At 44.2% G+C, this 25637-nt stretch overlaps 1 protein-coding gene across 9 annotated transcripts in view; it reads left to right on the top strand.

Annotated features, from left to right (window-relative positions):
- The window catches only part of ME3 (malic enzyme 3), a 438110-nt gene that overhangs the window by 317985 nt on the left and 94488 nt on the right, over nucleotides 1-25637 (top strand). For 8 of the 9 annotated variants that reach the window (XM_073808332.1, XM_073808333.1, XM_073808331.1 and 5 more), the window contains 2 exons: nucleotides 16991-17124; nucleotides 20106-20255. In XM_073808332.1, coding sequence (XP_073664433.1) covers nucleotides 16991-17124; nucleotides 20106-20255 — 284 coding nt within the window. Of the gene's footprint in view, nucleotides 1-16990; nucleotides 17125-18423; nucleotides 18565-20105; nucleotides 20256-25637 lie in introns of those variants that run through there. The other variant, XM_073808336.1, reaches the window with a different exon arrangement.

The following is a 25637-nucleotide window of genomic DNA, read 5'->3' on the forward strand; positions in this document are numbered from 1 at the left end:
CCTCGTATTACTTGACCTCTCAGAGAAATTTAGCAGAGTTGACCACTCCTGCCTTCCTGAAACACTGTTCTCTTGGGCCATCTTGTGACAACCCATCTTCTGGTTCCCCTTCTACCTTTCAGCTGCTTCTTCTCAGTCTGCTCCCCTGGCTTATCCTCCTTTATCCAGCCTTCAAATGCTGGAGTTTCTCAAAGCTTAGACCTAGGATTCTTTCTCACTCTGAACTCTCTCCGTAGAGGAATATATCCCCGCTGTGGTTTCAGATACCACCGATTGGCTAAAAATTTTCAAATTCATTCTCTAGCCCTACCCAGATTTCCAGATACCCAGCTGACTGCCTGACATTTCCAGATGGATGTTTCAAAGGTTGTCAAACTCATCATGTACCAAGTTCAATTTGAGATGCGTTCCTTTCCTTCCAGCCCCTCCTCCACTGCAAAATCCTCATTGCTTAGCATCCCATCTCCCAGCCACCACAGTCATCCACCCGGTTACCATGGTAGTGATATCGCCCCAGTTCTCTTTGCTGTAGCCATAGTGATCTTCCCCCGACACACACACACACACACACACACACACACACACACACACACACAGCAAATTATGTCTCTTCTGTTTAAAACCTTTCTGTTCTTGAGGCTGAAAACCCAAGTCCTTAGCAAAGTTGCCCACACACTGTACCATCTTGGTCCTGCCTCCCCTTTCTGAGCCTTGAACATGCTGTTTCTTCTCCATTTAGGATGTTTCTCTGCTCAGCTCTATCCTGGCACTTGGCCTAATTAACTCTTTGTTTGTCTTTCATATCACATCTCAAAGGTTGCTTCCTTAGGGAAGGCTCTCCTAGTCACCCTTCCCCCAAAGGAAACTACATCAGGGCTCCCAGTTCCTTCCATGCTTTCATAGCATCCTCTGCATCTGCTCGGTAGTATTTCTGATCATGAAATAATTACGTGGTAATTATTTATTGACTACTTGTCTTCCCTGTGGGGATGGGAACTTCTCTTTCACACAGCTGCATCCCCACGCCTAGCACATTTCCTTGCACAAAGTAGCTACTTAACACATTTTTGTCAAATGAATGGCACCCCCTTGTTTTGTTGCTTTGAATGAATGATGAATCACTTTGTCTTGTGTCATCTGTGTTAATTTTCCCTACTGGAAGGTGAGATGGGCTTTGCCACCTCTCACCTGCGCCTAGAATTATGTACGTCACACAGTACCTGCTAGTTGAATGAGTGAATGATGGTTCGGTTGAGTAAGAAGGGTGGACCAGGTGGCGGACAGCTCAGCAGAGGCAGCAGTGAGAAAAGCTTCCTAAGGTCCTTATCTGCAAGCCTCAGGTTATCTGGTTTGCATTAACTTTCATCCATAAAAATGCTTCAGAGATTTGTTCCCTGTAAAAGCCAGTCACTGGTTTTGATTTCTCACCAATGTTTAATGATCTTGATTTCTCACCAACGTGTAACTACCCAGAATACCCAGATACTTAACTTGAAGCTTCTGTTCTCTCTCTCTCCCTTTCTTTCTTTCTTTTTTTTCTTACTAGGGAAAATAACGGAGAAATCCCTTTGATTCAGACCCAGTGGAAAGAACTCGGCTCCTGTCTTGTGCATAGGTGTGGCAGCCGATTTTCTCTCTCTTATAAACTTACCCAGTGCCAGGACTCTCGTCGGGGTTTTCCACTAGGGACAAAGAGAGACCTTGCTAGACAACAGCGTGTGATGATTAGTGCCATCGTTGTGCTTTGGCCGTATGCAGTCTTCGTATTTTCAGGCAATAGCATTAACAGATAATTATATTAAAGAGCAGCATTTTCCTTCTTGTCATTGCTGCTCGTCCCGAAAGATAAATCTTTACTAATAAGTCAGTCTCCACCCACCTCACCCCCACCTCCTTCAGAAATTCTTCTGATTGCGTTTCTACTGAGATACTTCCCCAGGACAATATACTCACCTATACTCCTGAATTCGTGTGCGGTGGATTAGGATTTGGGCAAAACTTTTGTCTTCTCTTCTGGGGCAGTTCCTCATTATCACCGGGGGTGCAGGTGAAAAGCCCTGACTCTGCAGGAATCAGCATTCACAGGTACAGGCCTAGGACTTGAATTTTAAACCAGCAACCCAGGTGCTCCCCAGGTACACTGAATTTTGAGAATTGTAAGTTTAGGTCAATAACCTTTCATCCTTCTATGCACTGGAGTGATTAGTGGAGCACAGCTTATGAAAAGCGCTGCAGGCTTTGATAAAGATTTTTTATTGAAGTATAGTTGATTTACAGTATTTCAGGTGTACAGCAGAGTGATTCAGTTACACACACATAACACACACATATATTCTTTCTCAGATTCTTTTCCCTTATAGATTATTTTCTTTTATATATAAATTTATTTGTTTTATTTATTTATTTATTTTTGGCTGTGTTGGGTCTTCGTTGCTGCAGGTGGGCTTTCTCTAGTTGTGGCAAGTGGGAGCTACTGTTTGTTGCAGTGCACGGGCTTCTCATCGCAGTGACTTCCCTGATTGCGGAGCACGGGCTCTAGGCGCACGGGCTTAGTTGCTCCACAGCATGTGGGATCTTCCCGGACCAGGGCTCGAATCCGCATTGGCAGGCGGATTCTTAACCACTGCGTCACCAGGGAAGTCCCTCCCTTATAGGTTATTACGCTATATTGAATATAGTTCCCTATGCTATGCAGTAGGTTCTTGTTGTTTATCTATTTTATATATAGTATTGTGTTACCTGTTAATCCCAGATTCCTAATTTATCCCACCCCCCTTTCCCTTTTGGTAACCATAAGTTTGTTTTCTATGTCTGTGAGTCTATTTATGTTTTTTAAATAAGTTCACATCATTTTTTTAGATTCCACATATAAGTCATATCATATATTTGTCTTTGTTTTACTTATATCACTTAGTATTGAATATGATAATCTCTAGGTCAGATAAAGATGTTTTAAGTTAGAGAGTAAAATGATCAAATTTGGTTTTTGGAAAATGTCAGTCTGGCAAGTTCTGAAAGGTGTATTCCAGGGGTGAGACGATGAGAGCGAGGAATGGGGGAGGTTAAGACTGGAGGCCAGGACTTGCAGAGCCATTCATTTATGAGCAGACCGGGGATGATGTCGCTCTTAAAAAAAGGAGGATGAGAATGAGGAAGGTGGATAAAAGAGGAATCTCAAACTCTGTCTCAAACTATTCAGGAGATAGAAAATCACCTAGATTTGGTAATGACTGCAAATTCGGACTGAGTTGTGAGGAATCCAGGATGATTCAAATTTCTAATGAGCTGCCGTGGGATACCATTGCTGAGTAGAGAGTGTGGGAGGGAGGTTTGGCCTGGAACATGAGTTTGCTTTGCAACATGTGGTGTTTGACAGGCCTATGAGACATGTAGGTCGGGATGCCCAGGAAGCAGATGGATGTCTGTGTCTGGAATTGAAATGATTCTGGAGACATAATACAAAGCATTGCTTTTGCCAACAAATTATCACCCAACCTGCTTTGTGTGAAATAACGATAGCTGACATTTACTTAGTGAGGCCTTACTGAGCATCAGATACACTGCTACATGTGACACACATTATGAAGTCCATACTGTTATCAGCCCGGTTTTACAGAGGAGGAACCTGAAACCTGAAAAGTTAGGTAACGTACCCAGGTGCATCTGGTAAGGGTCAGAGCTGGCATTCAGTCTTTTGCAGTCAGACTCCATCACTCGTCATCATTATCCTGTGCTACGGTGTTTCTCAAAACGTTTAAACCACAACCTTCAGTTAAAAATACACTTTACAGGGGCTTCCCTGGTGGCGCAGTGGTTGAGAGTCCGCCTGCCGAGGCAGGGGACACGGGTTCCTGCCCCGGTCCGGGAAGATCCCACATGCCGTGGAGCGGCTGGGCCCGTGAGCCATAGCTGCTGAGCCTGCGCGTCCGGAGCCTGTGCTCCGCAACGGGAGAGGCCACAGCAGTGAGAGGCCCGCGTACTACACACACAAAAAAATACACTTTCCATCACAAGCCAGTACACAGTACACAATATACACGCACACATACGTGCACACACATACACTTGAAATTAAGCAAAAGTTTAGCAGAACGATACTTGTTCGTGCTAAATGCGATACAACCTGGTATTTTCTGCTCAAGTCGACATCATTTTTTAGATATTGGTTGCTCCCTATTAAATTGATTTCACAGTCAGAGCTGGTGTGATAGGCTCAGCCGTATTTATTTCTCCTAGGGTGAATATTTCCCTTCTATTCCCAGCCCTTGTCATTCTCCCACCTTTGGGGAAAGAACACTAAATGTTGCTGAATGCTTTTCCCCTTTCCCTCTAGAGAAGGTGTTAAACGTAATAGGCTGGGGTCTAGCGGGATAAGGCGAGCCAAGAAAGTCTCACTTTAGTAGACTGATCAAACTGTCTTTAATGTGGCTGACAAACGTTACTGCAAAATCTTCAGATCACAACAAAGGATGCAAAGCGATGTGTGCAAAATGGTGATGACAAATATGGACTTTAGTGGCACACAGACCTGACTCTGTGTTCCAGCTCCACAGCTTATTAACTATATAACCTTGGGCAGATATTATACTTCATATGGACATTGCAGAAGGATAAAATTCAAATAGTGCATTGGTTCATTCAATATCTACACAGCCTGTCCTTTAGTAGGCACTAAAAAATGGTACTCACATCTTCATTAATTTAATAGAAGTTATAAAATATAAACCAACCCACAAACTGAATATTCATCTGTAACAGCAAATTAAATTTCCAGACTATTCAACAGTGACCCAATCAGTCATTCAGTGGTGTATTTAGTCAATCAGAATAAATTTAGAATAAGCTGTTCCTTTGTCCTTTAAAGAAGACTTTAAATATTGACTGTACTTATCACAGGATAGAGGTTTTACAAGAGCTTGGTAGCTAATGGCACTAAATATAGCCTTGGGCATAGAGCTGTCTATTTTGAGACATTTGGAGGAGAGGTCACCCTGCAGTTCTCTTTGAATGTCAACCTCGCTTCCTTCAGAGGACACAACGTCACTCTAGAATAGCCAAGCCACAATTGTAGGAATTCCAGTGACCTTTTAGGAAATCACCAATAGAAAAGAATGATTTGATTAACTAAGTACCTGTGGACTCTAAGCACAGAGGTCCCAGAGCCGATCATGTTTCTGAGCTGAGAAATTTTTTAAGAGATTCTCAAATTCATTAAGTGCAAGGATTAGACCCCACCTCAGGAGGAAATAATGAAACCATTTAATGTTGATGATGTAAACTAAGCACTGGTAAGAAGAAAAACTCACATGGTTTGAGGTTCTACATTTCTCCTTTCCCTTTCTTTTAATATAAATCTAATTTAGAAGTGGAAATACAGTTCGGAAAGCATTCCCAGTACTTCAGCTTTTAACTTTCAGCCCCGCCTCCTGCTGTCACCATAGAGAAGGAGACTGGTTACCCTGATCCCCTGTATGCACATCGGTCATCTGTCTCCTGGGCAGAATGACCTCCTCTCTGGTTCACCTGATAGGGGAGTGGAGTTGAGGCCAAGGCCCAGGAGGAGGAGGATTTGATTATAACATCAGGGCTGGAACAGGTTAACAACAATCTGCTGGACAGTTGCCCTGTAAGATGAACTTGTCCTTGGTCGGCCTCACGTCCAGCGCTGGCACCCCTACCCACTTGACGGCACGTACCAGGCATGCACGCACAACGCCTGTTCAGTGTCTGTGTGCTTTATTCCTCCTGGTCATAGTTCACTTTTTGACCCAGTCCTCCCAGGCTGGACTCGTCAAGGAGCCGTCTAGCTGTTGGAGGAAGGAAGCGGTACTCCCCTGTCCTCAGCGGCTCCCCTGCCCATCACCTTCCTGTGCCATTACCCTGTGGAGGTTCAGCTGAGTTAGAGGGCCATCAGGGTGCCAAGAACAATATTATTTAAGTTTTAAATCGTAGCCTCTTGGGAAGAGAGGGTCTGAAGCATTCAAACCGCCGCGGGGAATTTTGCCAACAGAATGATTCATAAGCCTTCCAGCTAGCCACCTCTGTTCCCTTGTTCACTTAGGACAAAATCCTAGAGTCACCAAGGATTCAGGAGCAGACTCCTCCATTTCTCTTCCACGTTGGTCCTTATCCAACAACTTTGTGTAAACTAGTCTTCCAATGGCAAAACAATTGAAAGAGCCATTATTGTCACATGCTTTTGACTGGCTTGTACTAGCCACACGCCCTCAGCATGACATTGACCCACCTGGGCCTCAACTGCCTCTTCTATAAATGGGGATAATAACACCTGCCCTGTTTGGGGTCAAATGACGTAAACCACATGAGACCATTTTAGAAACAATAAAGCGTAAAAATATGCAAGACGTGCTTGGCAGAGGGGCACATGATTCATTAGACATTGTCTCTGCCCGCAAAAGTCTTATTGTCTTGCAGGGAAAACAGACAAGAAAGGAAATAAATACCATAAAGTGCAGTTGCTAAATTGCTTAGTCACAGGCTTTTAAAAATCTTTTTGCCACGTCTTTGAATTTACAAAGAGATGCCAGCATCTCAATGTTCTTATTCGACTGGCACAACCACCCAGTGAATGCAGCAAACTCAGAGAGGTGCAGCCACCTTCTCCAGAATCACACGGCCAGAAAGTAGAGGGACTGAATGTAGAGCTTTTTTCTTATGGTTCCCTTCCCCCATACGGGCTGTGTGAGGGCAGCACCTCTGCATCCTGCTGGTTATCCGATGGAAGGAAAATGGAAGCGTAATCCCACTAGAACAAGAACTGTGCACATCATAGGTGGAACGGTTACAGGCAGCCTCCATACATTTGCAGCACCAAAGCCCAGTCTCTGAGCCCAGAACTTGTTTTGGGTTGGTTCTGGGCAGTAAGGAGTAGCGTATCGTCCACTCTCCTTTCGGGAATTTACACTGTGTTTCTGGATCTGTAATTTTGTACCTGATCACAGAAGTATGTCTGGGAGGAAGGCCATTCTCAGGGCTGTGTCTGCTAAGACTTCCCGATGCCTGTGTTTCTAAGACCCCCATATATCCATCCCAGACGTGTGCTCAGGGGCCCTCGTAAACCTGGGGTTCAGTCAGAGAACAGCAGCCTCAGTAATCCCACTTCCTGTCTCCGACTGGAGTCCACGTCACCCTAACTCATAAAAGTCCCAAACATTGAGTCCTGAATTACTAGGCAGAAGGAGGAGGAAATGCCTTCCGGTCCCCTAACAGCTGTTGGCTTCCATTGTACAATTTCGGAGCTGACTGCCTCCAGCTCTTGTCCCGGCAGCGGCTCCTCTCTGCTGTTGCTGTTGACTGATGGAAGAAGCTGGCCAGCTGTAGCATAAGCAGTCAGCTCAGAGCATGACGTAACAGTGCTGGAACAGAAACCTTTACTAGTACACGTGTGCCTGCTAATCCTTCCTTCCAGTAACGACGCTGCTCTGAGGAAACATGGCTACGTGTATGTCATGGGCCAAGTACATAATCGCAGATGTACAAACACTCCTGTTTGCAGATAGGCTGACCAGCCTGGTGCTAATACAGAGGAGCACTTAGCAGTGGCTGAACCATTAAGGTAACTGGCTCCATTTGCAGAAGCAGAATTATTCTATCTCCAGTCAAATCAAAGCCAACTCAGTCAACAGCCTGTTTAATCTGTCCAGTCTCAGGAGCAGCTGATTAGCACAGAGGAACGAGTGTGAACTTTGGAAGCGTATGGATCTGGGTTCTACTCCTGGTTTTTCCATCGACCTACTGTGTGACCTTGGGCAAGTTACCCCTCTGGCCTCAGTTTCCTAGTCCATAAAATGGGGATAATAATCCTCGGATTGTTAACTCAGGGTTGCCATGAGGGTTGAATGAGGTGACGAGTATGAAGTGCCTGCCTCAGTGCCTGACCCAACCCAGCGGACGCTCAGTGAAAGCTAACAGTTGCTCTTGTTATTGGTGATGATATTTTTGTGCTACAGCCTGTTGTTAGCTGCTTCAGAGTGTCTGCTTCCCATTACCTCAAGTTTATTATCTGGTCATTAACGGTCAAGAAATCAAACAGGAAATGCCCTTCCTGTGCTAAACTGTATGACAATGACTCTTAGAGAAGATGGAGAGCTGCCTGAGATGGGGCATCAGGGAGGCCTCCTGAAGGGGCAGCCTCTACTGGGGATTGGAAGATGGATGGAGGGGGGAAGCTGTCAGAGCAAGGTGGACAGGGGTCCTGACGTGAGTCAGAGCATGACAGCCAGAGTGAGTGTGCCTGTTGGGTGGCGTGGAGGACGGGGCGAGTGCATGGAGCCTTGCCTGGGCCATCAGACAAGTGGTTACACTGGATGTGGTGACAGCACTTCAGCCCCTGTTCCTCCAGCCCCCTTCTGCAGGATGAGCCCCTGACCACCCTTCAGGGCTTATCTCATGCATGGCTAATGAGCTCTCTTGTGTCACCCTGCCCCATGAGCAAATAGTAATGGTAATAAGGAGAACAGTTGGCATTCACTGAGCGTTCACTTCCTGTGTGCCAGCACCCGTGCTGAGCATTTCACTCACGTTATTTCATTTAATCCCACAGACATGAAACAGGCAGCATTCCATTTCACAGGTTGGAGAAGTGGCCTGCCCGAGGCAGAGGCCCAGGATCACCAGTACATGTTAATCCACGTGTCTTTGCCAGGAGACTCAGGAGCATAGTCACCGGCTCCTGTTCCTTTCAGGACTCCCTAGTGCCTAACAGGGTACACCTAGCACAAAGTAGGAACTCATAAATGTTTGAAGAGTGAATGAGAAGAGATTGTCAAGCGTATAGCAAGGCTCTGGATCCAGAGGCAATAGGCAGATCACCAAGAGGGGCTTGGGAGACCTCAGGTTGGAAAAGGTCAGTTGTTTTTTTTTTTTTTGCGGTACACGGGCCTCTCACTGTTGTGGCCTCTCCTGTTGCGGAGCACAGGCTCCGGACGCGCAGGCTCAGCGGCCATGGCTCACGGGCCCAGCCGCTCCGCGGCATGTGGGATCTTCCCGGACCGGGGCACGAACCCGCGTCCCCTGCATCGGCAGGCGGACTCTCAACCACTGTGCCACCAGGGAAGCCCGGGAAAGGTCAGTTTTTGAGAAGCACTGGGAAGCCTGGGTCTCTGGACAGCAGGAGGCTGATGGGCTCGTTGCCTTTGACCCCTGCCATTTGATGGTGGAATCTATTCAAATATCTTCTCTCTGATGCCAGTAAGGTTTGTCCTGGGTCGAGCCCACGGGTGGAATTTACAGGCTGAGCCAGAGATGCTCATTCAGGCAAGATGATAAAATAGGTTGATGGTTGAAAGATTAACACTGGTACAGCGTAGGCACTGACCAGTCAAAACAGTCCCAGGCCTTTAGTGCTGCAGCAGGATCTTGAAGCCACCTGCTTTGCCAAACATTAACCCATTGGTTGCTGGATCTTGGGGAGGTTCCAAAGGTTCCCTGGGAGAAGCCAGAGCAGGCTGGGAGGGGCACCTGACTGGGGGGGAGTAATCAGAGCAGCGGCTCTGTAGCGATTCAAATATTTCAAAAGAGTCATAACTGGTAGGTCCTTACTGGTGTGTCCTGGCTGAACACCACAAGGTTGCTCTCTGCTAAGAAAGTCAGCCATTTTTAAAAAGCCATTTGTCCTATTTTGAGGACTTTGTTAAAACTAGATAAAATGACCCCAAACTCTATTTAACTGGGCATACAGAAACTGTAGATTCTCATTGTAGTAAGAATGAATAAGGACCCCAACTGTCAACTCCCCCAAGTTGTACAAACCCTACTCTTACCTTAGGACTTCTGGTATACCTTATGGGAATTGTGACTTTCTGACATACAGACCAAGAGCCTGAGTGCCAATTAGTAAAGTTTATTTCTTTCGTAGAGAAATGTAAGTTCTAATACTTTTCCCTTACACCCTAGTGAATCATCTTGTGCCTATCCTATTTTGGAAGCCATGGTAAAGCTAAAGTGCCTGCATTTCTGCTTCGCAAACTTGTAAATCTGAAGTTGCCTTAACATTAGCTTCAGGATGAAAAGAAGCTTCTAGAAGTATTTTTTTTAATCCCTGAACTTACCAGTTGCTAAACGGTCATACTTTTTCCTGAAATACAAAAGAAGTTGGTGGCAGTCAGACAAGAGAAACACTTAGTTCTTGTAGAAAGAAGCAGACTCTTATTAAAAGCCACAATGGTCATGAACAAAGATGATGTCATAATTAAATGCCCGGGCCTGCCTGGGATCCTACAGCCAAGGAGAGACAAACCCAGTCTTTACTAAGCCAGTGAAGACTCACCTGCTTGATGGTGTTTAGTGAGAGTGCCCAGTCTCCAGGGCAAGCTGTTTCCTGCAAAAGGATCAAGGACCGAGGTGTCATACCATGCTTGCAAAGCTGGTAGCCAGCACAGGGAATTTATGAACTGGTGACTTTGGGCTTTGATGAAGGAAACGTTGGGAATTTTATGTGCGGAGAGTACTTTGCTCCATGAGTCATACTTTCAAACAGAGTCGAGAGTATCCCGATAGGTCTTTCTAACAGTTCCAGCAGTTCTTCTGAGAGGAGGAACAATTCCTCAGGATTTTCATAAGCTGAGTGATCGTTATTACTTTGTAAAAGCCAGAATTATAATAGGAGCCAGAATTCATAGTTTCGGATATTTCGAGGTTACAAAACAAAAACGAAGAGGAAATGGGGAATAGCCAATATTCGCTTTTTTCACTCTGTTTCTCTTTTTTTCCACTCCTCTTTCACCCCTCACCATCCCAACTCACATTTTCTGAGGTCCATCTCACCAAGGTCCTGGCAGGGTGTACACTATGTAAGTGGCAAAAACAGAGCCTGTGATCAAATGTTGACTGTGACTTATCCCTAGTCAAAGAAATCATCAGGGAAAAGATTATCACACCGAACGGACTTACTGATTATAAGAAGCATCCTGGGGCTTCCCTGGTGGCGCAGTGGTTGAGAGTCCGCCTGCCGATGCAGGGGACGCGGGTTCGTGCCCCGGTCTGGGAAGATCCCACATGCCGCGGAGCGGCTGGGCCCGTGAGCCATGGCCACTGAGCCTGCGCGTCCGGAGCCTGTGCTCCGCAGTGGGAGAGGCCACAACAGTGAGAGGCCCGCGTACTGCAAAAAAAAAAAGATGCATCCTGGTTTAGCAAGCAATAAAATATGGGGTAATAACTATGCAACTTCAGGAGCATCATATAACCTCTCATGCTCAGCTGTCTCATCTGTACAGTAGAGGCTGCAAAACTTCCTCACAAGGTGATTGTTAGGGATGGAGTGAGATTGGGTATTTATTAGTCCTTTTCTTGGAGATGATGATAGCGACAGCTAGGTGGGGTTGATCAATATATGGGCTTGAATCGCCCTGTCATTATTAAACTCCCTGTAAATGCACTCGTAATAATGGTAGATGAGGTATTTTTCAGCTGGTGGAGGAATGAGTGGAGCTGATGCTCCCTACCTTTTCAAGCTTCCCCTCCCCATAGGAGTCTGGGGAAGCTAGACAGCCATCAGCGTCATTTAGTTCTCACTTATCACCCCACAGCCTTCACTTCTAGGAGGAACCTTGCGTTACTTGGGGCTTATTATGAATAGGGAGCTTAAACAGGGTTGCCCCAGGTATCATCAGCCTTGACTACAATGGGGGTCATAATAACAGTATTCAGTAATGAATTAGTTAATTAAAAACTGTTCTCAGCCCCCTACACAATCCCCCCCCATGGGGATTCTGGTCCTTTTCTTGTTGATGTGTGCCACCCATGGAGCCACTCTGCCACTTGCCACTGTGGCCATTGCCACAGTGAGAAGGTTGGGGAAGCTGAGGAAGGCTCGACCAGGAGCTTCTAGGCAGTGCTAGGGCAGCCCTCATTCAGCAGAGCCACCCAGAGTTCTACACGGAAAAGGTGTCTCTTTTTCACAGTGTGTTGCACATTATCATTTCAGGATAAAGGTAGGGCAGCTGTGGTCCCCATGTCCCTCAGTATCCCTTATGAGAACAGGTCCTGCAACTTCTGCCAGCAGACACTGTCCCCAGAGGGCTTAACTGGGCCAGGGAGCAGATTCCATGACGTCCTACTTGTCCCCCATCTCTCCCTGCCAGTGCCCAAACCAGAAAATGCTGTTCAGTGAAAGACACCAGTCAGAGAATGAAAAGACAAGCCACGTACTGGAAGAAATATTTACAAAACACATGTCTGATACAGGACTTGTATCTGAAATATGCAAAGAATTCTTTTAAAACAGCTTTATAGAGTTATAATTCACATACCACACAATTCACTCATTTAAAGTACACAATTCAGTGGTTTGGGAGATAATCCATTATTAACTTTTTAAGTTGGGGTAAAGTATATATATATGTTTACAGCAAAATTTGGTTAAACCATTTGTACAATTAATTGTCATTAAGTACATTAATAATGTTGTGCAACCATCACTACCGCTCATTTCTGAAACTTTTTCATTGCCCTAAATAGAAACTCTGTAACCATTAAGTAATAACTCACCCACCACTTCCCCACCGCCCAGCCTTTAGTAATCCTAATCTACTTTCTGCCTCCATGAATTTGCCTATTCTAGATATTTCATGTAAGTGGAATCAATACAATATTTTTCCTTTTGTATCTGTCCTTCTGTATCATAATGTTTTCAACGTTCATCCATGAAGTAGCATGTATCAGAATTCATTCTCTTTTATGTTTGAATAAATTTTATTGTACATATATACATTTTGTTTATCTGTTCACATGGTGGTCACCTGGGTTGATTCCACCTTTTGGCTGTAGTGAATAATACTGCAGTGAACATTGGGGTACAAGTAACTGTTCAAGTCCTTGCTTTCAGTTCCTTTGGGCATATACTAGGAGTAGAATTATATACTGGGGTCATATGGTAATTCTGTGTTTAGCTTTTTGAGGAAATGCTAAACCATTTTTCCATAGGGGCTGCCACACTTTACATTCCTACCAGCAATGTACAAAGGTTTCAGTTTCTCCACATCTTCACCAGCACTTGTTATTTACTGGGGGTGTTTGGTTTTTTGTTTTCTTTTCTTTTTTTTTTTTTTTTTGGTTTCTTGGTTTATAGTTCAGCCATCCTAGTGGGTGTGAACCGGTATCTCACTGTAGTTTTGATTTGACTTTCCCTAATGACTAATGATGCTGAATATTTTTTCATATGCTATTGGCCATTTGTATATCTTCTTTGGAGAAATATCTGTTCAAGTTATTTGCCCATTTTTTACTTGGGTTGTTTTTGTTGTGTTGTAGCAGTTACTTAGAGACTGGATATTAAACTGTTATCAGACCTACGATTGCCAAATATTTTCTCTCATTTTGTATGTTGTCTTTTTTATATATAAATTTAATTAATTAATTAATTAATTTTATTTTTGGCTGCGTGGGGTCTTCGTTGCTGCATGTGGGCTTTCTCTAGTTGCGGCGGGCGGGGGCTACTCTTCGTTGCAGAGAACGAAGCCATCTCATTGCGGTGTCTTCTCTTGTTGCAGAGCACGGGCTCTAGGTGCACGGACTTCAGTAGTTGTGACTCGTGGGCTCAGTAGTTGTGGCTCGTGGGCTCTAGAGCGCAGGCTCAGTAGTTGTGCACGGGCTTAGTTGCTCCGTGGCATGTGGGATTTTCCCGAACCAGGGCTCAAACCCGTGTCCCCTGCATTGGCAGGAGGATTCTTAACCACTGAGCCCCGAGGGAAGCCCCTGTCCATTGTCTTTTCACTTTCTTGATAGTGTCCCTTTATGCACAGAAGTTTTTAGATGAAGTCGATTTATCTAATTTTTTTCTTTGCTGCTGGTGCTGTGGGTGTCCTATCTTAGAATCCATAGTCAAACCCAGGGTCATGAAGACTTACCCCTGTGTTTTCTTCTAAGAGTTTTATGATTTTAACTCTTACATTTAGGCTATTGATCTGTTTTGAGTTAATTAGGAGTCCAGCTTCATTCTTTTGCATGTGGAAATCCAGTTGGCCCAGCTGCATCTCTTGAAGAAACTATCCTTTCCCCACTGAATGGAATTGGCATCCTTGTCAAGAATCAACCTGCCCCACATGTATGGGTTTATTTCTGGACTCTTATTTCTGATTCTATTCTGTTGATCTATAGGTACTTATGCCAGTACCACACTGGTTTTTTTTCCTTTTTTTAAAGCACCACACTATTTTGATGGCCACAGTTTAATGTTAAGTTTTGAAATCTTTTATTTTTTTAAATGGTTTAGGTTGTTCAGAGCCCCTTGCTATTCCGTATGAATTTGAGGCTTGGCCTTCCTATTTCTGCAGAAGAGGCCATTCAAATTTTGATAGGGATTGCATCAAAACTGTAGATCAAAGGACTATTAAAACTCAACAATAAGAAAAAAACAATTAAAAAATAGGTGAAAGATCTGAACAGTACCTTACCAAGAAGATATACAGGTGAAAAATAAGCATATAAAAAAATGCTCAACATAATATGTCAATCGGGAGTTACAAATTAAAACAATAATAGCATGCCACTACAGATCTGTTACAATGACTGAAATTTTTTAAACTGGTAATACCAATGGCTAGAGAGGATGTGGAGCAACAGAAACTCATTTGCTGCTGGTGGGAATGCAAAGTGATGCAGCCACTTTGGCAGCTTCTGAAAAAGCTAAATGGAATCTTACCATATGATCCAGCAATCGCACTTCTGTGTATTTACTCAACTGTTCTGAAAATGTATGTTCACGCGAAAACCTGCACATGAATGTTTATAGTAACTTTATATTCACCCAAAACTGAAAGCAAACAAGGTGTCCTTTAGGTAAATGGAGAAACAAGCTGTGGTACAACCAATGGAATGCCATTCAGTGATTTAAAAAAATGAGTGATCAAGCCGCAAAAATACATGGATGACCCTTATGTGCTTATTGCCAAGTGAAAGGAAGCCAGTCTGAAAAGGCTACATAATGTATGATTCCAATTGTATGATGTTCTGGAAAAGGCAAAACTGTAGAGACATTAAAAAAAAAAAAAGAAAAAATCAGTACTTGCCAAAATTCAGGGAGTGGAGGGAGGGATGAATGGGTAAAACACATGGGATTTTAGAGCACTGAAACTGTGTAGTATTGTACTATAGTACAATACTATCATGATGGGTACATGATATTACGCCTTTGTCAAAACTCATGGAACTTTACGGTACAAACAATGGACCTTAATGTATTCGGATTTATTTTTAAATATTTATTTATTTATTTATTTTTAAATATTTAAATCCTGGAGGATCCCAGGAAGGAATGCAGACTGTGATAAGAGAATCTAACTGTCAGTGAAGGGGGTTCAAGGAAAAGTGCTGATCTAAGTGACTTCGGAAATGAGTGGAGTTTATTAGAGTAAAGGCAAAAACAATGACACGTAAGCACTCCACTCTAGCTCATAAAGTTGTTTCCCACTGTAGTACAGGTTAACAGTGTTGATACTACTATATGTCAACAGGCAGTTGCAAATTAAAACAGTAACAACATACCACTACATATATATTACAGTACTGAGTAATTAAGCATGTAGATGGCAGATGATGGGAGCTAAGTCTCTCACTGTTGGAATCAGAACTGACAGACCAGCAAGGTGATGAGGCTAGAAAGATCCATGTGGTAATGGGTTAGAGTTAGAGACATTAGTATGAACTGGTATTTAGCTTAGGATAGATTCATTTCCTTACTCTGTCAGCTGAGGGGGACTGGAAACAAAGAAACTCCAGTAGCAAGGAGCACAAGGAATAAGTAGAACCCAGATTGTGGTTTCTAATACCATGCTCCAAAAAGGAATCCAGCCTCTTTGAAAAAAATGGCTGATTCTAGGACTTGGGCAGGCAATGTGCAAGGTGAGCCTGGAGCATCTTGTAGTGGCAGAAAATAAGAAGTACTAATGAAAAAGAGAAAGGGAGGAAAGGAAAGGGAAGAGAAGGGAAGGGAAGGGACAAGCAAAATTATAGGACTTAAAGGGACACAGAGCCAACTGAAAGAGTTTCCAAAGGCCAAAGCTAGAACAATTTGAGCAAAAAAAATACATAAGACAGTATTGGATTATAACCCAGAGTATAAAACAAATACCCATGAGTTCATTCTAATATAAATTAATGATTGAACAAACAAATGAGACAAATATCCCATGCAGAATTCTAAGTAACTTTACAGCGGAGAGACCTGACAAGCACTACTTCAACCAAGTGATCATGGTCAACATCGACAGTGGTCAGTCATGTTGCTAGTATGTGCCTTGATCTGATGTGGTGAAAATGGCACTCCATCTCTGTGGTCGTCCTCCTCAAAACCCATTACCCCACTGCAGTCATGAGAGAAACATCAGACAAATTCCAGTAGAGACATAGTGTACAAAATACCTGACCAGTCCTCTTCAAAATGCTCCCAGGTCATCAAAACCAAGGAACGTCAGAGCCAAGAGGAGCCTAAGGAGACGTGATGACTCCATGTAATGTGGAATCCTGGATGGGATCCTGGAATAACAAAGGAAGGGCATTCGGTGAAAACTAAGGAAATCTGAATAAACCGTGGACTTTACTTAATAATAATGTATCACTGTTGATTCATTAATTCTAACGAATGTTCCATACCGATGGACGATATTAATAATAGGGGAAACTGGGTGAGGAGATATGTGGGAACTCTCTGTACTATCTTCTCAATTCTTCTGTAAATCTAAAACTGTTCTAAAAATAAAATACATTTTTTAAAAAGATAAACAAAAATAAACCAAAAGAACCCCTGATGATATAGATATTTTCCACGTTTTTCTAAGAGGAGGCTGGAGCCCAGAAGAGTCAAGATAACTGGCACAGATTGCCCAGCTACTTAAATGGCAGAGGTGGGATTTGAGTCCAGGGTCCTTGCTGTTGAGTCACAGTGACTTTGGCCTGTCTGTGGATGGAACTCTTCTGTTCCTTGGTTTCCTGCGTATCCATTTATGTGTGTGTGTTTCTTTCTTGTTCTCCCCAGGGCATGGCCTTTACCCTTGAGGAAAGGCTGCAGCTTGGGATCCATGGCCTAATACCCCCCTGCTTCCTGAGCCAGGACGTCCAGCTCCTCCGGATTATGAGATACTACGAGCGGCAGCAGAGTGACCTGGACAAGTTAGTACCTAAAGTCTCTTCTCTCTCCCCAGAGCCCCGGGCTTAGCTGTCTGTTTCCTGTGGTCCACAGAGGGTTTTCTGGATACTCTCTAGCCAGGAAAGGCTGAGAGCCCTGAGAGATCCCAGATCCAGCCCTGCCTTTCATAGGGTGATGGTCTCCTTGAGGACCAGGGCTTGTTATGATCAAGGCACAGTCAATGTGTCCTGGGAGGACTGGGAAGGGAGCCTGAATTCCAACCAGTGGAATCTGGTTGGGCCCCCGGGAAGTGATGGAATCAGAATCAGCCCAGGAAGCACCAATAGGACGTCAGCATTCAGCAGTGGGGTTCACGGAAGACATTTTACTCAGCGGGAAGACGTGGGGCAAAAATGTAGGGGCAGGTATGTTAAGGAAGTGGTACGTGGCCCAGGTTCCTGGAATAAGGGGAATGTGGTGGAGAAGAGGGGAAATGGACAGGGGCATCTTGGGAAGGACCTGGGATGTTGTATGTTAGAGGCTTAGGGGGAGTAGTTAACAACCCTGCTGCCCCTCTGGTTCTGTCCCAGTGGGGATGTAGACATGAAAGGCCAATGGGGAATCACAGGATCAGCTTTACCAGTCTTACTAAGAAGGTAGTGACCTCACAGGTCACATGGCTATGAACAGGTAGTGACCTCACAGGTCACAGGATTTGAACACAGGCAATTAGCTCCAGAGTCCGTGCTTTCAACCTCTCTGCTTCACCGTAGCTAAGAGGCGTTGAAGCTTAGTGGCTACAGGACTAGACTCTAGTCCTAGACTGAGTTCAAATCCTCATTTTACCACTTAACAGCAAAAGCTCTTTAGCCTCTCTGGGTCATTCCCCATCTGTACATTGAGTATGTCAGTGGTGTCTAACTCATAGGGTTATGGTGAGGATTAAATACGTTAGTATTTGTGACGTGCTTAGAACAGTGCCTGGCCCATAGTCGGCACTATGTGAGGGCTTGTTAAATAAATGTGTCGTCTTGCCATGGGCTCCAGCAGAAATGTAGGGAGAAGATAAGCGTTCCTCTTACATATCCATAGAGCTTAATGGCCAAGACTTTGGGTCCTTGAGGGTGTGGCTATCCCCCTAGGGGCTGAGTGCAGCAGCTTGTCAGGATCTTTCCATGTCCCCCCAGTACCATCCATCACTTCTGAGCAGTAGTGGATAAGGAAGCCTCTGCCCCCTCCCCCTCCCCTGCAGCACTAACCTCTGTGGTCATTACTCACATTAACTCCAAGGCCATACTGCAGCCCAAGCCAAACATTCTCTCCCTCTTGTTTATTCCACTCAGATTGGGTCTAGCCTCGTCACCCGGAAGAGCAAACCATAAAGTACACATGGATTCCAGCTAACAATATTAGACGTGCCCTAACTTTGAACAATCCAAACTTCTCTCGTTTGTTAAATTTGCAAAGAAGAATTAAAGTCCAAGGTGAAATCCTCTTTCCTAAAGATATTAAGCCCTAAAAATCAAGATCCAAAATCCTTCCCTTTCCAGTTCTTTCCAGCTAGATGGGCCTCACTCATATGCCTGGGAAGATGTGTCAGGCTCAGGGGGCAGAGGCCTGATCCTGGGAGTGCTAGAGGGTTTGCTACTGACGCTTGCCCTGTTGACTACTCTGACCCACTCATTCCTGGAGTCCCTCATTTCAGCAGGTGCTTAGGGGGAAATGCTAAGGACACTCCCCAGCTTCTGACGGGTAAGGACAGTGGAGTGCTAGTAAATGTTTAAGAACTGGCTTTGGGGCCGTTGGGTGGGGATTTAGAGCATTTACCGGTTTCCATGGTGTAAATACTCCCACCACGGCCAATTTCAACTTACCAACTTGACATCACTGAATGCAGAATTGAGAAGTGATGTGTACAAATGGCTACTGAGTAAGGGAATCCTTACACTAGTGCTGAGCTGAGATCCCGGCTATTCTAAGCATAAATCCTCCCTTCCGAAAAGTGCCTCCTAAAACACGTTTTTTAGTTCTGAACCAGTGTCTTTGGTGAAGAAGGAGAGGCTGACGCCCCGAGAAGTCACAAGACTTCCTCGCAGTGACACAGCTAGTGAAAAGCAGAGCTGCGATTCACACCCAGGGCCCTGACACCACACACAGGGATCATTCCCCTGTCAGAGCATCTCTGTCACCCCCACTCCATGCCAGCACCTCACGTGCCTTCATTATCTCTCCCAAACTGTTGTCCTGAAAGGTTGCGATATCAGCAGTCACTTACACCTCACTGGGAATTTCAATCCCTTGGTTTTTTTTTCCTCCCAGATGTTTTTTGCATTTTTAGGAGTGTGAATGAAAGGCTTTTTTCCTGGCTTAGTGATTTCAGGCTTCAGGAACTAAGTAAGAGAGAGATTTTGGGGGGAACATGCTTCCTGAGATCACCTGGTACTCAACCACTGGTGAACACTGCTTGTGACAGTAACCAGCCCTGTGGGGTAGAAAAGGCCAGTTCATATATCACTGGTCCACCCAGTATTTTCCCTGACCCTCCCCCATCCCCAGAATACCGTTATTCTGTTGTCCTTCATTAATGTCCACATAATAATAGTATAACTAACCGTCCTACATCATGGTTGAGAGTGCAGATTCTGGAGTCAGATTGCTTAGGTTCAGATCCCTTGGGTGCATTATTTCATTTCTCTGTGCCTTGATCCCCTTGTCTCTAAAATAGTCAGAATTATAGTACCCACCTTCCAAGTCATTGGGAGGCATGTTCCCCATGTTAAATGAGTTGATGAAAAATAATTAGAATAGCACCTACAGCACGTGTAGTAATAAGCACCATAAGGCAGGTACTATTCTCCACATTTCATAGATGATGAGACACGTGCTTAGAGGAGATGATGACTTGCCCACGAAGGTGCCATTGAAAGTAGCTGAGTGGGAGCCCTGGGTCTTTGCATCAGGGGCCTTCTGTGCTGCCGCAGATGGTACTCACGTGATCAGCTTGGTTCTTGTCTCGCCTCCCGAGGTACATCATCCTCATGACGCTCCAAGACCGGAACGAGAAGCTCTTCTACCGAGTGCTGACGTCGGACGTGGAGAAATTCATGCCCATCGTGTACACGCCCACCGTGGGGCTGGCCTGTCAGCACTACGGCCTGACCTTCCGCAGGCCCCGGTGAGTGGTCCTGGGACAAGGGCTCAGGGAGGGGCTGTCTCATGGAGGGGAATCAATCTTCCTGCTGGCCCTGCTTGTTGGGACTCCGGAAGCGCTTTCTGATTGGGGCAGCGGCCCAATGAGGCATTTGTTTTTAAGCAGTTGCTCAGTGAAATGACCCCATGTGCAGAGAAATGAGCTGAGAGAGTATCTAGCAAGGGGATAGTGGAACTTCTTCACCTCGGAATAATAAATGCCCGACATGTTGTTCAGAGTTGGCCTGAGAGGTATTTCACATTGTTTTTCTCTCCTTATCTACCTCCAACTTCCTCCCTCCCCCTGTCCCTCCAAACCCTGCTTTCCTGGTCATCTCCAATGTGCCAACAGCTCTCCTGCCAATTCAGGCCCATGAATAATGGAGTGTTGGATGCCAGAGACTGAATTCTTTTGCTGATTCAGAGAACCAGTATTCCTTCATTTGGGTTTGACTCAGATTCCACTCAAATCGTCATTTTATGAGGCAGAAATTTGGCCCTGCATTTTCTTTCAGAGCCAAAGAGTTTGGGGGCAGTTTTCTAACGAGACCACCTGGTTTTTTTCACGGTGAGTTCAGCATATACATTTTTTAAAAATTAAAAAGGAAAAAATGGGAGGATTTTCAAATCTTCAGCGCAAGGTAATTGTCAACACATAGTTCTAGCACTGATGATTGAAGAGCTCCTGGGTTTATTAAATGTCATGGAACGTTGTTTCGGTCTGTGTTAAAATACTTAAATTTACAACATACTGTGCACAGATGTGTAATTTACGTTTACATAGAATTTATAAATCTGTGTTTATAAATCATGCGCTACGTGGGGAACATGTAATCATGGATCCAGAACATCTTTTGTTAATTTGGAAAGACAGTCTTCCGGTTCTGAAGGCAGCATTTGGGATGAGCACTGCAGGCTGAGCCCAGGGAGTCCCCAGTGTTACCCTTGGCAGAGGGCAGCGTGTCACACCTCGTCTGGGGGAGGGTGTCCGGTTGTTGCAGCAGACTCGTCCTCATTACTCAGAGCAGCCACACTTCTGCCATTCTGAGGCATGGGGTAGGGGTGGTGTGTGGGGAGCGAGGCAGTGCACCAAGGCCCCGTAGCAGTTCTGGTCTTTGACCTGCCTCTTTCAACAGGAAAGAGACTCCTGTTCTCTTATTCTCATCCCTAAAACCAACACTGGCAGAGACCTTGGAAGCTGATGGTACATATCTGAAGGATGCAGGACCCTATTTACCTCCCAGTTCCTACTCAGAGATGGTCCTTGCAGGTCCTTCCTCTTGCACAGTGCAGCTCAGCTCATGTCATTTCCCTCCTCTGAGGCTGTCCGCAGCCACCTGGGGCTTAAAGAAACAAGTCGAACACTTTGACAAAACTAAGCCTGGCACAGCCCAGATCGTCCTCAAAAGTCCCATGTTCTGGCTCCCCTGATCTAGTGTCCTTGCCCAAGTATGCCTGGCATTCTCTGCATGCCTTTGCACATGTAGTCTCCTCTGCCTCAGACTCCTGCATTCTCTCCTTTCCTCATTCTCTACCTGTCAAAATGCAAGTTATCCTGCACACACTCCCCTTCCAAGAGTCTCTGTGGAGCCCTCCCTGGTCCACGCCGGCCTGAACTGATCACTCTGCTTTCAGCCTCCCACAGAATCCATTACACATATTTCTATTCCATAGTTTTATTGTTGGTGCTTTATGTTTTTAATTATTTGTGTACCAGCCTCCTCTGCTGGAACACAAATTTCTGGAGGGGGCAGGAAATGCATCAGATCCATTTCTTGAGTAATCGACCCTCAGATGGGAAGGTAGCATTGTGTACTGAGTGAGAAGAAGGAGCTAGGTGTTCGCAGTCAGCCCCATGGTTTAGTCTCCTTGACCCTGGGCAAGTTTCTTAACCTCTCTCAGCCTTAATGTCCACATTTATCAAACGGAGGTAATAGCGCTACCTACCTCAAATAATCATTGTGAGGGTACAATGTGATAGTGTGGTCAGGTACCTGGCATAAATGTTAGGGTCTGTTTCCTTCAGTAACTGCTGGGAGGAAGGAAGGACTGATAAATGCAGAGTTCTACTATATGTCTGCATTTTAAAATTTTGCAAAGAAAATTGAGTCATTGAACATGTAATGAACAAACATGTGTAACTACGGATGCGATTTGGCTCTTCCAGACTCACTGTTTCCTGAAGAGGTCCTTTAATCCTTAAGGCATGGCTCACTGCTGCCACTGGCTTGCAGCTGAGATTGCATGGAAATACACCGCCATCCCACTCCCCTCTCCCACTCCCAGGCTGTGTGGGAGCCCTCCTCCACAGGCCCTATGGACTAGATTGTGAATTCAGCTGTTGGCTTCAGATAAACTAGTATCAGGCTGGTGATGGTAGAGTTTGCCTCCAGGGTCCAGTCCAGGATCCAGGAAACTTGCAAGACTGAATTTGAGTTAATGAGCAATTCTGGAGCAGTTACTAGGTGCTGAGCATCATGTTACACACTGTGAAGTTACGCCGAAAGAACAAAATACAGTTCTTGACCTCAAGCAATAATAATGTAAATTGAATACAATAAAAGTTAAAAGGAGATAAGAGATTTAATAGGGACAAAGGATTACAGGAGCACAAGGGAGAGGAACATTTCTTTTCCCTGAGGGCAGCAGGAATGCTTCACCTCCAAGGCTGAATAGGAATTCCATGGGTGGAGAAGGAGGGAGCGGCCATTCCAGGAAAGGGCTTGGTTTTATTGGCTTTGTAGACAGCCTGGCAGTCAGCTACCTTGGGTATCTCCCCACCTCCTCTGCCTGGCAAGGAGGGCAATGGGAGGGGACCTAAGCCTTTGCATCCATTGGCTTGTAATGGACCTTCCCAAAGTCCTGGAAGGTTAGTTTGTAAACAGTGTCATTCATTTCACAAATGAGGAAACTGGGGTGGCCAAAGGAAAGGAACTGGTCTGAGATCACATTTGACAAGCAATTTATAAAGTGACAATTCTGACAGTGGGAATCAGGGGAAAGCCACACCAAGAAGATGACGTTTGATCTGGGCCATGAAAGATGAGTGCAAATAATTGAGACAAAAAGTCTTTGTCTCTCTTAGATAGCCTCATCCACCAGAGGGCAGACAGCAGAAGCAAGAATTACAATCCTGCAGCCTATGGAACAAAAACCGCATTCACAGAAAGACAGACAAAATGAAAAGGCAGAGGACTTTGTACCAGATGAAGGAACAAGGTAAAACCGCAGAAAAACAACTAAATGAAGTGGAGATAGGCAAGCTTCCAGAAAAAGAATTCAGAATAATGATAGTGAAGATGATCCAGGGCCTCGGAAAAAGAATGGAGGCAAAGATCGAGAAGATACAAGAAATGTTTAACAAAGACCTAGAAGAATTAAAGAACAAACAAAGAGATAAACAGTACAATAACTGAAATGAAAAATACACTAGAAGGAATCAATAGCAGAATAACTGAGGCAGAAGAACGGATAAGTGACCCGGAAGACAGAATGGTGGTATTCACTGCTGTGGAACAGAATAAAGCAAAAAGAATGAAAAGAAATGAAGACAGCCTAAGAGACCTCTGAGATAACCTTAAACGCAACAACATTCGCATTATAGGGGTCCCAGAAGGAGAAGAGAGAGAGGAAGGACCCGAGAAAATATTTGAAGAGATTATAGTCGAAAAATTCCCTAACATGGGAGAGGAAATAGCCACCCAAGTCCAGGAAGCACAGAGAGTCCCAGGCAGGATAAACCCAAGGAGAAACACGCCAAGACACATAGTAATCAAATTGACAAAAATTAAAGACAAAGAAAAATTATTGAAATCAACAAAGGAAAAACGACAAATAACATACAAGGGAACTCCCATAAGGTTAACAGCTGATTTCTCAGCAGAAACTTTACAAGCCAGAAGGGAGTGGCACAATATATTTAAAGTGATGAAAGGGAAGAACCTACAACCAAGATTACTCTACCCAGCAAGATTCTCATTCAGATTCAACGAGAAATCAAAAGCTTTACAGACAAGCAAAAACTAAGAGAATTCAGCACCACCAAACCAGCTCTACAACAAATGCTAAAGGAACTTCTCTAAGTGGGAAACACAAGAGAAGAAAAGGACCTAAAAAAACAAACCCAGAAAAGAAAATGATAATTGGAACATACATATTGATAACTACCTTAAACCTCAATGGATTAAATGCTCCAACCAAAAGACACAGGCTCTCTGAATGGATACAAAAACAAGACCCATATATATGCTGTCTACAAGAGACCCACTTCAGACCTAGGGACACATACAGACTGAAAGTGAGGGGATGGAAAAAGATATTCCATGCAAATGGAAATCAAAAGAAAGCTGGAGTAGCAACACTCATATCAGATAAAATAGACTTTAAAATAAAAAATGTTACAAGAGACAAGGAAGGACACTATGTAATGATCAAGGGATCAATCCAAGAAGAAGACATAACAATTATAAATATATATGCACCCAACATAGGAGCACCTCAATACATAAGGCAAATGCTAACAGCTATAAAAGAGGAAATCGACAGTAACACAATAATAGTGGGGGACTTTAACACCTCACTTACACCAATGGATAGATCATCCAGACAGAAAAGTAATAAGGAAACACAAGCTTTAAATGACACAATAGAGCAGAGAGATTTAATTGATATTTATAGGACATTCCATCCAAAAACAGCAGACTACACTTTCTTGTCAAGTGCACACAGAACATTCTCCAGGACTGATCACATCTTGAGTCACAAATCAAGCCTTGGTAAATGTAAGAAAATTGAAATCATATCAAGCATCTTTTCCGACCACAATGCTATGAGATTAGAAACCAATTACAGGGGAAAAACGTAAAAAACACAAACACATGGAGGCTAAACAATACGTTACTAACCAAGAGGTCCCTGAAGAAATCAAAGAGGAAATCAAAAACTACCTTGAGATAAATTACAATGAAAACACGATGATCCAAAACCTATGGGATGCAGCAAAAGCAGTTCTAAGAGGGAAGTTTATAGTAATACAAGCCTACCTTAAGAAACAAGAAAAAATCTCAAATAAACAATCAAACCTTACACCTAAAGGAACTTGAGAAAGAAGAACAAACAAACCCAAAGTTAGTAGAAGGAAAGAAATCATAAAGATCAGAGCAGAAGTAAATGAAATAGAAACAAAGAAAACAATAGCAAAGATCAATAAAACTAAAATCTGGTTCTTTGAGAAGATAAACAAAATTGATAAATCTTTAGCCAGACTCATCAAGAATAAGAGGAAGAGGACTCAATCAATAGAATTAGAAATGAAAAAAAGAGAAGTTACAACGGACACCACAGAAATACAAAGCATCATAAGAGACTA

Source organism: Tursiops truncatus, chromosome 8 (assembly GCF_011762595.2).
Source record: "Tursiops truncatus isolate mTurTru1 chromosome 8, mTurTru1.mat.Y, whole genome shotgun sequence".
NCBI classification, from domain to species: Eukaryota; Metazoa; Chordata; class Mammalia; order Artiodactyla; family Delphinidae; genus Tursiops; species Tursiops truncatus.